Genomic DNA, 14,987 nt, shown 5'->3' with positions numbered 1-14,987 from the left:
TGAGTCAACTCTTCGCATGAGGTGGCCAAAGGACTGGAGTTTCAGCTTTAGCATCATTCCTTCCAAAGAAATACCAGGGCTGATCTCCTTCAGAATGGACTGGTTGGATCAAAACAGTGTAGCCCTATTTAAAATTTTTCTTCCAAGTTGAGCAAATTCCAATTATCTGGTAGGCAGTTGAGATTTTTTCTGGTAGGCAATTCTGCCCTAAAGCTCCTTTCTCTTAATAAGATTAAACATTAAGATAAAATAAGAATCTTAACCAAAATCTGAGATATGCATTAATTTCAAAAGCAACTCCCAATTTAAAAGTCCCCCCTGACACAAACAGAGGTATCAAGAACCAAGATTCCCCAGATAGCATCTGATCCCCTTTCTCCAAAGCCTGAACTCCCAGCTTGGGGCAGTGCTACTTTGGCTCCTCTCCTATCTCTCTCTGGCTCTTAGAGGTCTGCTCCTTAGCCCCTGTTCTGGTGAAACAGAACAAATAGCTAAACCCTACCAGTCAATTTAACAACTTGTATTAATATGTAAACCCAAATGAAGTTTCACAGATAATAGATGAGGAGAGACCAGCTGGCATTTCTCATACACAGGGAGAGAATAAATTCCCTGAATCGTTGGGTTTCAGCATTCCAGGACACCTCCAGAAGGTTCTGGTGATGCTTATCTAGATCTAGATAAGATCTAGGTAACAGGTAGCTGGGTACATGTGAATTCACGACTTAAAATTCTATCTCAAAATTCTACCCACTTACAAGACTTTTTTTATACATTTATACATTTTTGTGTGTATGTGCAAATATTCCATGAAGAAGCAAGTATCTTTTGGTACAGGTAAAAAACACCACAGAGTAAGTCTTTATGGCAAGGGCAAAAAAGAATGTTTTGAGGTGTGAAGGAGTGCATGGAAAGAGAAAAACAAAAGTACAGAAATAAAACGGGCTTGGTTTAATTCTCCTTTGTAGCCATAGGCAGCTCTACAAATACCATCCCAATGAGCCCTTGCCTAGGCCCTTATCTCATAAAACCCTCAGAAGGGAAAATGCTGAAAGGCAGAGCTGATTCTATCTCTATTGATATTTGCCCTTGGATCTACTTTTGGGTCTCTGAGAGCATATGAATTAACACGAGACAGTGTAAGTATTCAAAAGTAGGCCTTTCCAATGATGAGCCAAGCCAGTTACCATACAGCTTGCATATTTATTGAACAAATACTACTAAAATAGCTAAAATACATTGGGTACTTGTCGTGAGTGCATCAGTAAAGATCACATTGTTACAAAAGCCTGCATATTCAGCAGTACACAACTGCAACTCTACATAAATGCCACAGATGCAGAATACTGTTTTCTTGCTCTATTTACACAGCGGATATACCTACTCTAACAAAGGAGGTGGGGGGAAATGCACAGGAAACTCAGGCCAATGGGGAGCGAGAAGAGAACGAAGAAGTGCAGCGCATGCGTCAGTCGATGTGTAACAGTCAGAAGCGGAACAGTTCAGAACAAAGCCTGCCCTGTCAAAGGAAGAGCTAAAAGACAGTTATATAAAAATCAAGGTGGGCTTTCAGACTGGCTAACACAACAACATTCCATGAGTAGATGGTATTGTCTGATTGTATTTTTGTTTATCCATTTCATTGGGAGCAAGGACAAAAATGTAAAATCTACACCTTGCTTATCAGGACTGTTGAAAGAGTGCTCTGCCTTTTAAAAAAAATTTGGGGGGGGGGGTAAAGACAGTTTCTTCAACCTAATTTTTGGGAAAGGTGTAACTTTCATGTTCCTACTGAGATGCTAATTTTTTCCCCCCAGAGGGCATTTATAAAAAGAAAAAAAATAAAAGTTTGCCCCTTTCCCCCTGAATATTTTTTCAAATGAAAGAACCAAAAGAGACACCTAAAAACGCCTGTCAAATTATTGCTTTTCGTTCACTAAGTTAGGCAGGCGAGGCTACTGAAAGGAAGAGATTTGGTAAGGAAATTACAGTTTTGTGATTGCTCCCGCTACAGTGACTGCGTGTCCAGGAGTGCCAGCCCGTGGGACGGGAGTCTCCTGCTCTGCGGTGGCACTCGCTCAACCTACAATGCTGAAGAAGAAAGCCACACTGAAGACACAAGGAGAACAAGTCAATCCAGTCTAGAGAACGACATTCAGGGAAACAGAGTACCAACACCTTCTTAGAACATGAAAATAAAAAATAACTCCATCAGAGCTACCTCGCCAAGGAGCATGTTGAAAGTCCAAAATAGCACCATTCATCAGTGTCTCAGGTCCTGTGGCAGCATCTCGGTCACTTACCACAAGGAAACAATGAGTTTCAAACTACTTCTATACATCAAAAGAGTACATGGATAAAATATAGAGATATACAGACAATTGATGAACATAAACTACTAAGCTTGTTACATCTAAATGAAAAAAAAAAAAAAAAAAAGGGGACTCTCAGCCTCTGCAAGAAGCAGTCAGGAGCTGTGTGAGTGAAAAGGCAGAAGTGGACCGGTTGTGTGAGAGCAGAGGGGGTTTGAGTTGTGGAAGACATCGTCGTAGCAAACCAGGCCTGAAGGCCCACCTGTAAGGGTTGTAAACGTGGATTCACAGTGTGAAATTCTGAGCGTTTTCACTTGAGTCAGAATGATTAAAAACTGGTTTGATGATACCTATTTGTCCACTGTACATCTCTAAAGCAAGGCTCAGAGTCCCATAGTTTCTTCTTATACTTGATGATTTACACAGAAAAAAATCCCATATATGATACCATGACCTCATCAATACCCATACACCATATGGAATACAAATGGAGGTGATTAAAAAGAGTGGAGGTAACTGGTTCCTGGGGAGTGGAGTTCATTGCTGCCAAGTGGAGTCAGGGAGGCAGCCCCGATCCCGCCATCCTTCTTGCGGTTCACTTCCTTGGGGACAGGAAGTCTTCCCTGAAGAGCACACAGACAGACACACACAGAAAGAATCACACTGAGTCATGCTTTGAAAACCATTTGAACATTTTTGCTTCTTCCTCCCAACTTTTATCCTTGAACTCCCAACATTTTGCAGAGTTTACATATTAAACACAGTTCACCTGAATGTAAATATTAGGTCTGTGAGGGCATGAAGTAATTAAACACTAGCTGCCTTGGCTGCAGTAGAATCAAGGGCTTCTCTAAGGGCTGAGCCCAGCCATGTGGGAGGCAGCATTCCCCACAGTCAGGTTTCTAAAGACAGTTTCTGGGATCAAATATGGCCTGACAGAAGGCTGGGTGAAAGGAGTTCCTAGACTGTTAACGCTTTGGGTTTTTTTTTTTAAGAGTTGAATGGCTGTGGTGGAAAGGGATAATTGTTTTATAATACATAGTAAAAATATTTAAAGCATATCACAACTGTGACAAATATAATTTATCAACACTTTATTCTAGAAGCAAGTGGCCCAGGCCCTACAGGCCTTACAGTGAGGACCAAAAGTGGGCACTAAAGACAGGGGAGTGTTTGGGGGGTAAATCACGTGGGCCGGGGCTGGGGAGGCAGCAGCTGCAGAAGAGGCGACGAGAGGGAAACCAGGCCCAGAGAGCGGGAGACTCAGCTAGTTGGGACTGACTGCAGTCTTCCAGTCTATCCTCACAACCCTGATGAGTGAGGATTTGTGTATCTGACTAGGAGAATCCAAATACACTGTGACTGAGGACCCACTGAGCGCCCATAGGGAGGAGATCCCCACCACAGCCAAACAGCAGGAGGACAGGACAAGGAGGCCCATCTGCCCAAGCGATGCCACAAAATAAAGGTCTTATCAAAACCAGATGTTATGCCCCACTCAGGAATGAAAACAGTGAACATATGACAAGAGTCTCTTTTAGCCTAACCATTAAGTACAGGAATTTTCTAGGGGAAAAAAAAATCCATTATGGTTTTAAAAGATCTGTTGGGATTTGTTGTTGTTGTTGTTCTCTTTTTCTTAAGGCCACATGTTCTAAAACGATAGTTATAATAAGCCAATTTGACTGGACATAGGTACTTGGGTTAAAGTGATAATCATGCTTTGTAATCTACAAATTATCATATTTTAATCTTTTTAAGAAACTCAACATTCAAAAAACTAAGACCATGGCATTCGGTCCCATCCCTTCATGGCAAATAGATGGGGAAACAACAGAAACAGTGACAGAATTTATTTTCTTGGGCTCCAAAATCACTGCAGATGGTGACTGCAGCCATGACATTAAAAGACACTTGCTCTTTGGAAGAAAAGCTATGACCAATCTAGACAGCATATTAAAAAGCAGAGACATTACTTTGCCAACAAAAGTCCATCTAATCAAAGCTATGGTTTTTTCAGTAGTCATGTATGGATGTGAGAGTTGGACCATAAAGAAAGCTGAGCGCCAAAGAATTGATGCCTTTGAACTGTGGTGTTGGAAAAGACTCTTGAGAGTCCTTTGGACTGCAAGGAGATCAAACCAGTCAATCCTAAAGGATATCAGTACTGAATATTCATTGGAAGGACTGATTCTGAAGCTGAAGCTCCAATACTTTGGCCACCTGAAGTGAAGAACTGACTCATTGGAAAAGACCCTGATGCTGAGAAAGACTGAAGGCAAGAGAAGAAGGCGACGACAGAGGATGAGACGGTTGGATGGTATCACCAACTCAATGAGTCTGAGAAAGCTCCAGGAGTTGGTGATGAACAGGGAAGCCTGGCAAGGTACAATGCCTGCGGTTGCAAAGAGTTGGACATGACTGAGCGACTGAAATGAACTGAAGAATTCAGAAATCAGAGACATCCAAACAACTTGAAACCAAATTGTTCAGTTCACTCAGCAACCCCAGAGTGAACTAAATGTAACAGAGAATTCAGCTTTAAGAAGTTTTATTTACCATACAGAGTTCTCATATTAAACATCTGTTTTATCTAAATTTTTTAAAAAAAATCTCAGACTTTTAGAGCATGTAACATTTTCAGAATGTATATAAAATCCCCTCAGTATGTACTTTAATGCTCCAGTCTTAGTCTGTGATTTAGAGGTTGTTTTGGTATCATTAAATGCCAAAACGGCCAAACCAGAAAATTAAAATTTTATTCATCATTTACATGCCCTAAGGGATCCAGAAAAATATCCAAAAGCATTATATCGAACAATTCCTTTCTTTTGTGAAAATAATTTCAATTTTGAAATTTGGCATGCAATCCCAGTATTTAAAAAAGAAATCCATTGAAACCCGATGTTTTTAAAATAATGTTTGTTTCTCTTCTTGTATCAACCAGTTAGCGTCACGGTTCAGGGTATGACAAACAAGTTTTAGGCAGATGAAGAATTCAATGCTAACTGTCATAGGCTTAGAAAAGGAAATCATAAGTTCATAACACACTTCACTTACCATCATGGCTGGCCTTAAATCTGCCTACTTCAGACCTACTCCTAAGTGAATGTACAGAACATCAGTTAGTCTTTATATGTGTCAGTCTCACTACCCTCATATGTCCATGAAAAAAAAAAATGTATGGGAGATGGGTGGGAGCTGGGTGGGATATGGGTAATTCAGAAAGAAGTTCTTCCAGGAAAACAAAATTCGAAGGAGATTATTTCAGATTTGAATTTACCATTTTTACTATTTTTTTTCTCTCTTTCAAGACCCCCAAATATTCAGATGTGTCCTTCCTTCACTATTCACATTCTGCATGCCTACTTTGGACTGAACAGTCTATTAGATTTTAAGGCAAGAAAGACAAAAGCAGTCCCTCCAGCCTGCCCCACAATTAACATGCTATATGGGAGCCACCCAAGTAACTGGAGGACAGCAGAGCGGTGGTGACAAGCCTTGCAGGGAGTTCTGATATCAGACACCCTGGGAGCTTCTGGGAGCTAATGTTCTGTGCGCCCTTCCTTGGGAGGCTGGGATTCACTAGATTTCAATCCCTACCTCCTATTCATTAAAAAAAGAGAGAGAAAGAAAGAAAAAAAGATATCTTTGCCCCCATTGAAGGAATTTTAAGCTTCTGCAACAAGAGAAGGAGGTATTTCAAAGAGGAGACAGGAAGATGTCTTATTTCCACAGGTTAGACCTTGGAAGAATTTTATGCAAAAATTGTCCTATTTTCCTCCATCATCCTCATATAATGGTCCCTATAGGACTGAGGAACTTGAATAAACCAAAAGGCTGGAGGAGGAGATACAGATACGTGTCTGGGGGCCCCCGAGACTGTGCTCCTGGGTGGCTCTCCCTGCCGACGACTGTTAGTACACGAGGCCCCCAGTTACTCAAGAATGTGTTTTGGGCCAAGTAAGCCAGGATTGTTTTTCTTATGATTATGCAAAGATGTACTTTTCCAGAAGGCAACAGCTAGAAAAAGGACAAATATATTATGCTTAAAATACTATTCATATATTTAGAGAGGAAAGAACTCAAAATAACAGAAGACCTGAATTCCAGGATCCACCAGCCCCCTGGAGCATACCTCAATGCAGACAAGGCCTAAGACTCAGATGGCCTTTCAAGAGGAAAAGGAGGCATGTTGACCTCACTGAGGAATTTGTCCAGTCTTGCTTGTCTGGTTGATGCTACCAGTATCAAAGACAAGAACTCTGGACTCCTGAATGGGGTAGGAACTAATGAAGAAGCTATACTCCTCCTCTTCCCTTCCATGATCACATCTTGACCTCAGCTACTCAGGGGAATTATGCCCTGAGGTGGCCCAGCAAAGAATGTTTAGACCACTGCAACCCTGGTGGTGCAGTGCTTGGGTGTGAGTGTGTTTTAAATAAAGCTGTATTTTTGCTCACTTCCACTCCAATCAGAAAAAGTCTAGCTCAGGCAGGGACCAAATCATTTAGTTCACGTGCTTTCTTGCCAATGATTTCGACCTTGACCTTCAGAAATTCTCTGAAAGATTAAAAGTGATTTAGGACTGTTTTCTTTCAGTGCAAACTGCCAGTCAACATAATCTCTTTAACTAATGTCTGCCTGTCAGTAAAAGGTGGGGAATTGCTGAAACCACTAAGGACAAGTAAGATAGTTTACCAGAGTTGAAATGACAGTAATAGTTGGGGAGTCCTCTCCATTGGTCAATTACACTTAAGAAATTTTTAAACGGAAATTGTATTTTCAATGGTCTCTATTTTTTTAATTGCAGAATCAACAGGTCAGTGGTAAAAAATACAATCCTCCTTGCTTAAGGTCAAATTCAAATTTACCCTAACAAGCAAAGTTCAAAGGTATCTACAGTAAAAACTGGTAAATGTTTTTGCTGTTGTTGTTTTGAAATGCTGCTGAAATCTAAAATGTAAATTTTACAAATTTTCTTATGGCAGAGAACTGTCACTCTGAAAATGTCTGAGCAATGAAAGCATGTTTATAGAAAATATGTTTGGGCCTAAAACTTAGAAGAAAAAATACAGCAGCTTTTTTTTTTTTTTAGCAGCTTTTTAATATCTTTCTGTTTTGTTTCATGGGTAATTTTATCAGATAGTCAGGTGTTATTACCGAAAAAATTATCATCATCTATATACTTTTAAGAGAACTTTTAGTTAGATATATTCATATTTGGCTTTATCTACATCAGAATGGAACAAACAAATTAAAAAACCTGTAAAATGTATATATGACAAATGGGTTCCACTGTTCTTAAATGAAAATTTGCTTTGGACTTCGGGCATCAAGAAAGAAAGATAATATGAACTGTAAGAATCACGGGATATCAGGATATTCTTTTTCTTTTTTGTACTACATGTTATTTCCAAGATGATAATAGGTTATGGATTATGGTATCAGGTTAATGGATTATTATAGTAGATAGTAATGAGTATTAAAATGAGGAATAGGTGTTGTTGTTTGTTTCTATATTTAAAAAAAAACAAACACCATAACAAAATGTCAGCTGGAGATCTTACCTTAGGAAGCCTTCCCTCCATTTCCTTGTCTGGAAATGGTTCTTGACAGACCCAGACAGAAAGCTCTGGGTAATAAACCTAGAGAGACATAAAAGCATACACATTCAGATTAAAAAGAGGAGCCACTCTGAAACCTCTTGGGATCAGCTTAATGAGCTCAATTGTCCTCAATGGTCGCTTATTTTCAAATTGTAACTTAGAAAGCTGGGGAAGCCCATTCTCTCTTTCAGTCAGTGTGCATATTCTACACTCAGGAGAGTTTTAGCTCAGTGTCTTCCAAGACTAAGTTCAAGACAGCAGAGATATCAATCAGTGTTATCTTTAGCACGCAAAGCGGTAGCGTCATGGCCTGACTGGCTAAGCAAACTAAGGCACTGGGGAGGCCCAATTTTCAAAGCAACCTGTGATTAGTATCCTTGCAGAACTCCATGTTTATGAGATAAATGTGTCATGTACTCGCCCAACACTGTTAAGGGTTATCCTGATTCATTTGTTAGAAGGCTCAATGATGCATAAAGCATAGGGAGGAGAGGAAGCAGCAGCCTGCCTCCTCCCCAGAGTCACAGGTCTGCCCAGCTGCTTGAAAGTATCAAGGGTCTGAGACAGGGACAGGGTGAGGGACGGCGTCATCATCATGAATGATTCAGAGAATAGACGATGAATGGGGTGGTGGTGCAGGGGTGGACGAGATGGAACGACTGAGTCCAACTGAGTAACTCTTTTTTCAATACTGAAAAGGGTTATTATCATAAGAAGGCTGCTGGCCAGCTGTTCTCTATCTCTGGTAAAAACAGGAGGAGGGGGATAAGAAAGGACTTTTACAAGTACAGATTTAGGTCAGCTGTAAGGAAGAACTTGGCGTAAGAATTGTTAAATTACTGAAAGAATTTAGAGAGGAAAACTGTGAAATCTTCCTTAAGAAATTTAGAAACTGAATCCAATCACCATCTGCCAGGCCCAATTTACATTTGATACAGCCCTTCTTGAAGGGAGGGAGAAAATTAGATGAGATCCCCTGCAGATCTGATTCTACAAATGCTGTAAATAAGCTTTACATTTAATAAATGACATTAAGAATCTCACTTCATTAATCAGTTATCAAATACTTATGCATCTTTTTTTGGTTTGTTTTTGAAAGCATTAGATGTGGTAGCCTAATCATTGGGCTCACTGCAACGATATCAATGTCCCAATGTCAGTCCATCTGGTCTGAGGCATGAAATGTGAATGGCTGTGCAGGTTCTGTGGGACAGTCTAACAGAAACTATCTTTGCTCAACTCCAGTAGCATTTACGGCACATGCCACTGAACAAAGCAATTTTGTGTACATTACCTAATTTATCCTGATTTTAAGTTGTGAATAGGTCTTATCATTACAGAGAAAAGGAAACTGCAACTCAGAACGGTCACACAGTGTACAGGATAAGGCTCAAACTCAAGCCAGATTCCCAGTTCTAAAGCGGGATTTCAGTTATTGGATGCCCTCAAATTATTCCAGAATGCAAACTGCCTACAACCTCTCTTTCAAAATTACACCAGCCCACAGCCACCATACACATTTAGGTCTTAAATATTGGAAAGCTCCTCCTGCAAGAACTGGGCTTGTTTGCTGACTTTGGACTGGGCCTGCTTTCTGGGCCATGTGGTTCCGCCAATCTCAAACTCCTTCCTCTTGCTCAGCTTCTTCTAGTAAAATTCCACCATCTGCCTCATTTGGGACAAACAGCCACCACGACATTCTCTTTAACCAGGAATGGGTGAAGAAAACAAAACCGCAATCTTCGATACACACGCTTTGCTTTGAGTCTTAAAAGAAAGTCACAGTACACAAAATCCCACTCTAGGAAATTTTAGGAGATCTCAGGTTGGGATCCACTGTAAGTTCACTTAATATAAACAGATAAAAGATGATGACATCTCTATATTACTGCTTTTAAAGGCATGCTTTAAGTATAATTAAAAACATGATTGGTATTAGCAAGAAAAAGTATTTCACTGTAAACCAAAAATATTGATAGAAATATATATATATATAAGCTCAGTAGGCATATGGATGCAATGAAAAGCAAAATCAATTAAATGTTATATATGTGTTCTTCTGCTTTTCTGTGATATACTATTTTAACAAAATGACACTACATTAGCATTTAACTTCTAGGTCTAAAGCATCAATACTAAAGCAACCCAGGCTGGATCTATAGGGAAAAATAGCTTGCCTCTCAGAAATTCTTATACTTAGTCACAATACTTATTATAATTTTTTCTAAGAACTTTCTTTTTTAAAAGCAAAACAGCCAATGATATTTGCCAATGAACTCAGGAACATGAGTATCTGTTAGCAACTCATGAGTAAGCAAACTTCCTTCCATACCTCAAATTTGCTCTTGTGCAACATATCAATTTAGCTATAAAGTGACCAAAGGCATTTCTAATTAGGCTTTTTTTTTAGTGCGTGAATCATAAAGTAATCATCGTAGGTGTTAGGAAAGACAAATGTAATTTTGGCTTTGTGATAAATTCATATAGTCTTCTTCAGAGTCAGAATTTTAACCCCAAAATGGCAGAGACAGAAGAATCTCATTTACATTATTAACACCTGCCTGGCTGGTCTCTAAAGAACTCAGCAAATTCCTGGACACAGAAACCTAAAGGGGAATAAACTTTTATTTTTTGGTTTTGGGAAAGGGTGGTAGATTATTGGAAATCCATGCTACCTACATAACAGCTTCATTCTTTCCTATACCTGGGGTATTTTGAAGACTCTAATATGAATGACTTTTTTGAGCATTCTTTGGCATTTCCTTTCTGGGATTGCAATGAAACCTGACCTTATCCAGTCCTGTGGCTACTGCTGAGTTTTCCAAATTTGCTGACATATTGAATGCAGCACTTTCACAGCATCATCTTTCAGGATTTGAAATAGCTCAACTGGTATTCCATCACCTCAACTAGCTTTGTTCATAGTGATTCTTCCTAAGGCCCACTTGACTTCACATTCCAGGATGTCTGGCTCTAGGTGAGTGATCATACCATCGTGATTATCTGGGTCGAGATCTTTTTTGTATAGTTCTTCTGTTTATTCTTGCCACCTCTTCGTAATATCTTCTGCTTCTGTCAGCTCCATACAATTTTTGTTCATTATTGAGCCCATCTTTGCATGAAATGTTCCCTTGGTATCTCTAATTTTCTTAGAGATCTCTAGTCTTTCCCATTCTTTTATTTCGCTTTATTTATTTGCATTAATCACTGAGGAAGGCTTTCTTATCTCTTCTTGCTATTCTATGGACCTCTGCATTCAAATGCATATATCTTTCCTTTTCTCCTTTGCTCTTCGCTTCTCTTCTTTTCACAGCTATTTATAAGGCCTCCTCAGACAGCCATTTTGCTTTTTTGCATTTCTTTTTCTTGGGGATGGTCTTGATCCCTGTCTCATGTACAATGTCACGAACCTCCGTCCATAGTTCATCAGGCACTCTGTCTATCAGATCTAGCCCCTTAAATCTATTTCCCACTTCCATTGTATAATTATAAGGGATTTGATTTAGGTCATACCTGAATGGTTTAATGGTTTTCCCCACTTTCTTCAACTTAAGTCTGAATTTGGCAATAAGGAGTTCATGATCTGAGCCACAGTCCACTCCTGGTCTTATTTTTGCTGACTATATAGAGCTTCTCCATCTTTGGCTGCAAAGAATATAATCAATCTGATTTCGGTGTTGACCATCTGGTGATGTCCATGTGTAGAGTCTTCTCTTGTGTTGTTGGAAGAGGGTGTTTGCTATGACCAGTGCATTCTCTTGGCAGAACTCTTATTAGCCTTTGCCCTGCTTCATTCTGTACTCCAAAGCCAAATTTGCCTGTTACTCCAGGTGTTTCTAGACTTCTACTTTTGCATTTCAGTCCCCTATAATGAAAAGGACATCTTTGGGGGGTGTTAGTTCTAGAAGGTCTTGTAGGTCTTCATAGAACCATTCAACTTCAGTTTCTTCAGCATTACTGGTCGGGGCATAGACTTAGATTACTGTGATATTCAATGGTTTGCCTTGGAAACAAACAGAGATCATTCTGTCATTTTTGAGATTGTATCTAAGTACTGCATTTCGAACTCTTTTGTTGACTATGATGGCTACTGCATTTCTTCTAAAGGATTTCTGCCCACAGTAGTAGATATAATGGTCATCTGAATTAAATTCACCCATTACAGTCCATTTTAGTTCACTGATTCCTAGAATGTCGACATTCACTCTTGCCATCTCCTGTTTGACCACTTCCAATTTGCCTTGATTCATGGACCTAACATTCAGGTTCCTATGCAATATTGCTCTTTACAGCATTGGACCTTGCCTCTATCACCAATAATTCCAATTATTCCAATATTCTATCGCCAATATCATTCCAATCCCAAAGAACGGAAATGCCAAAGAATGCTCAAACTATCGCACAATTGTACTCATCTCACATGCTAGTAAGGTAATGCTCAAAATTCTCCAAACCAGGCTTCAGAAATATGTGAACTGTGAACTTCCAGATGTTCAAGCTGGTTTTAGAAAAGGCAGAGGAACCAGAGATCAAATTGCCAACATCCGGTGGATCATCAAAAAAGCAAGAGTTCCAGAAAAACATCTATTTCTGCTTTATTGACTATGCCAAAGCCTTTGACTGTGTGGATCACAATAAACCATGGAAAACTCTTCAAGAGATGGGAATACCAGACCACCTGACCTGCCTCTTGAGAAACCTGTATGCAGGTCAGGAAGCAACAGTTAGAACTGGACATGGAACAACAGACTGGTTCCAAATCAGAAAAGGAGTATGTCAAGGCTGTATATTGTCACCCTACTTATTTAACTTATATGCAGAGTACATCATGAGAAATGCTGGACTGGATGAAGCACAAGCTGGAATCATTGCCAGGAGAAATATCAATAACCTCAGATATGCAGATGACACCACCCTTATGGCAGAAAGTGAAGAAGAAAGAGCCTCTTGATGAAAGTGAAAGAGGAGAGTGAAAAAGTTGGCTTAAAGCTCAACATTCAGAAAACGAAGATCATGGCATCTGGTCCCATCACTTCATGGCAAATAGATGGGGAAACAGTGGAAACAGTGACAGAGTTTATTGGGGGGGGGGGCTCCAAAATCACTGCAGATGGTGACTGTAGCCGTGAAATTAAAAGACGCTTACTTCTTGGAAGGAAAGTTATGACCAACCTAGACAGCATATTAAAAAGCAGAGACATTACTTTGTCAACAAAGGTCCGTCTAGTCAAGGCTATGGTTTTTCCAATAGTTATGTATGGATGTGAGAGTTGGACTATAAAGAAAGCCGAGCACTGAAGAACTGATGCTTTTGAGTTGTGTTGGAGAAGACTCTCGAGAGTCCCTTGAACTACAAGGAGATCCAACCAGTCCATTCTAAAGGAGATCAGTCCTGGATGTTCATTGGAAGGACTGATGCTGAAGCTGAAACTCCAATACTTTGGCCACCTAATGCAAAGAGCTGACTCTTTTGAAAAGACCCTGATGCTGGGAAAGATTGAGGGCAGGAGGAGAAGGGGACGACAGAGGATGAGATGGTTGGATGGCATCACTGACTCAATGGACATTTGGGAAAACTCTGGAAGTTGGTGATGTACGGGGAGGCCTGGGGTGCTGCAGTCCATGGGGTCGCAAAGAGTCGGACACGACTAAGGACTCAACTGAACTGAGCTGAATATGAATGACTTAAGGGAAAAAATATCAATGATAATCATTATCTTTACTATCAAATAACTCAGAATACCTCTGTCCATGCCGGCATTCACCAAGAGTTTTTGAAATACTTGCAGTGTGCTGGACAGTTAGACTCTGGATACCACCAGAAGAGAGACAGAGCTCCTGTCACCTAGGGGCTCAAATCAAGTGGCAGGGGAGGGAGACAGTGGGGTGACAGATCCTCTAAAAGATCATTTTAAAGATCACTTAAAGATCTAAAAGATCATTTAAATGTGGTATGGGCTGAGTTGTGCTCCCCCTAATGCCCATATGTGAAATCCTTACCCCAATCCTTGTGTATAGAGATAGGGTATATAAAGAGGTAATTAAGTTAAACTAAGGTCATATGGGTGGACCCTAATCCATATGACTGGTTAGTTATAAGCAGAGGAAATTGTACACACATGCGCACACAGAAGACGCACGAGGACACTGGGAGATAGGTGGCCATCTACAAGCCAAGGAGAGAGGACTCAGGAGAAACCAAGGCGGACTGCAGACTTCAAGATTCCAGAACTGTGGAAGATAAACTTCTGTTGTTTAAGCCATCTAGTCTCTGGTACTCTGTTTTGACAGCCCTAGGAAATGAGTCAGTTCAGTTCAGTCGCTCAGTGGTGTCCGACTCTTTGTGACCCCATGGACTGCAGCACGCCAGGCCTCCCTGTCCATCACCAACTCCCGGAGATTGCTCAAACTCAAGTCCATCAAGTCGGTGATGCCATCCAACCATCTCATCCTCTGCCGTCCCCTTCTCCTTCTGCCTTCAATCTTTCCCAGCAGAAAGACTGACTCTCTTCCAGTGAGTCAGTTCTTTGCATTAGGTGGCCAAAGTATTGGAGCTTCAGCTTCAGCATCAGTCCTTCCAATGAATATTCCAGGCTGATTTCCTTTAGGACTGACTGGCCTGATCTCCTTACAGTGCAAGGGACTTTCAAGAGTCTTCTCCAACACCACAGTTCAACAGCATCAATTCTTCAGCACTCAGCTCTCTTAATGGTCCAACTCTCACATCCATACTCAACTACTGGAAAAACCACAGCTTTGACTAGAAATGAATAGTGTGCTTTAGGTGCAATTTTTTTTTAAGTATAGGTTATGTCAAATGTAATAGTTCTCAGAATATCTATCAATAGATTTAAAAAACAAACAAAACCAACAATTAGCAAGACATCCAGTAGTGCTGTCAACAGAGGAAATGAGGGTGGCAGGGAGCAGATCTGCAAGGGTATGTAAAGGCTGCCAGATGCAAGCCAAGGAAGATAGAAGGTTGAGGGGCTTTCAAGTGCTGATAACAAGTAGGTCAGAAAAAAGGATAAGCTGATCTATCTTTTTGGAGGTCACCTGTTCTTGC

The 14,987-nt window shown here is 40.3% G+C and overlaps 1 protein-coding gene across 1 annotated transcript in view; it reads right to left on the bottom strand.

Annotated features, from left to right (window-relative positions):
• Positions 1-1,183: 1,183 nt before the first annotated feature.
• The window catches only part of NREP (neuronal regeneration related protein), a 32,966-nt gene continuing 19,162 nt past the window's right edge, over positions 1,184-14,987 (bottom strand). Inside the window, exons 4-5 of the mRNA XM_027552611.1 lie at positions 7,883-7,960; positions 1,184-2,935 (exon numbers count right to left, since the gene is read on the bottom strand). Of these exons, the coding sequence (XP_027408412.1) occupies positions 2,810-2,935; positions 7,883-7,960 (204 nt within the window). The 3' untranslated portion in view covers positions 1,184-2,809. The remainder of the gene's footprint in view (positions 2,936-7,882; positions 7,961-14,987) is intronic.

The sequence above is a fragment of the Bos indicus x Bos taurus genome, chromosome 10, assembly GCF_003369695.1.
Source record: "Bos indicus x Bos taurus breed Angus x Brahman F1 hybrid chromosome 10, Bos_hybrid_MaternalHap_v2.0, whole genome shotgun sequence".
Lineage (NCBI taxonomy): Eukaryota > Metazoa > Chordata > Mammalia > Artiodactyla > Bovidae > Bos > Bos indicus x Bos taurus.
This window is presented reverse-complemented; position numbering and strand designations above follow the sequence as displayed.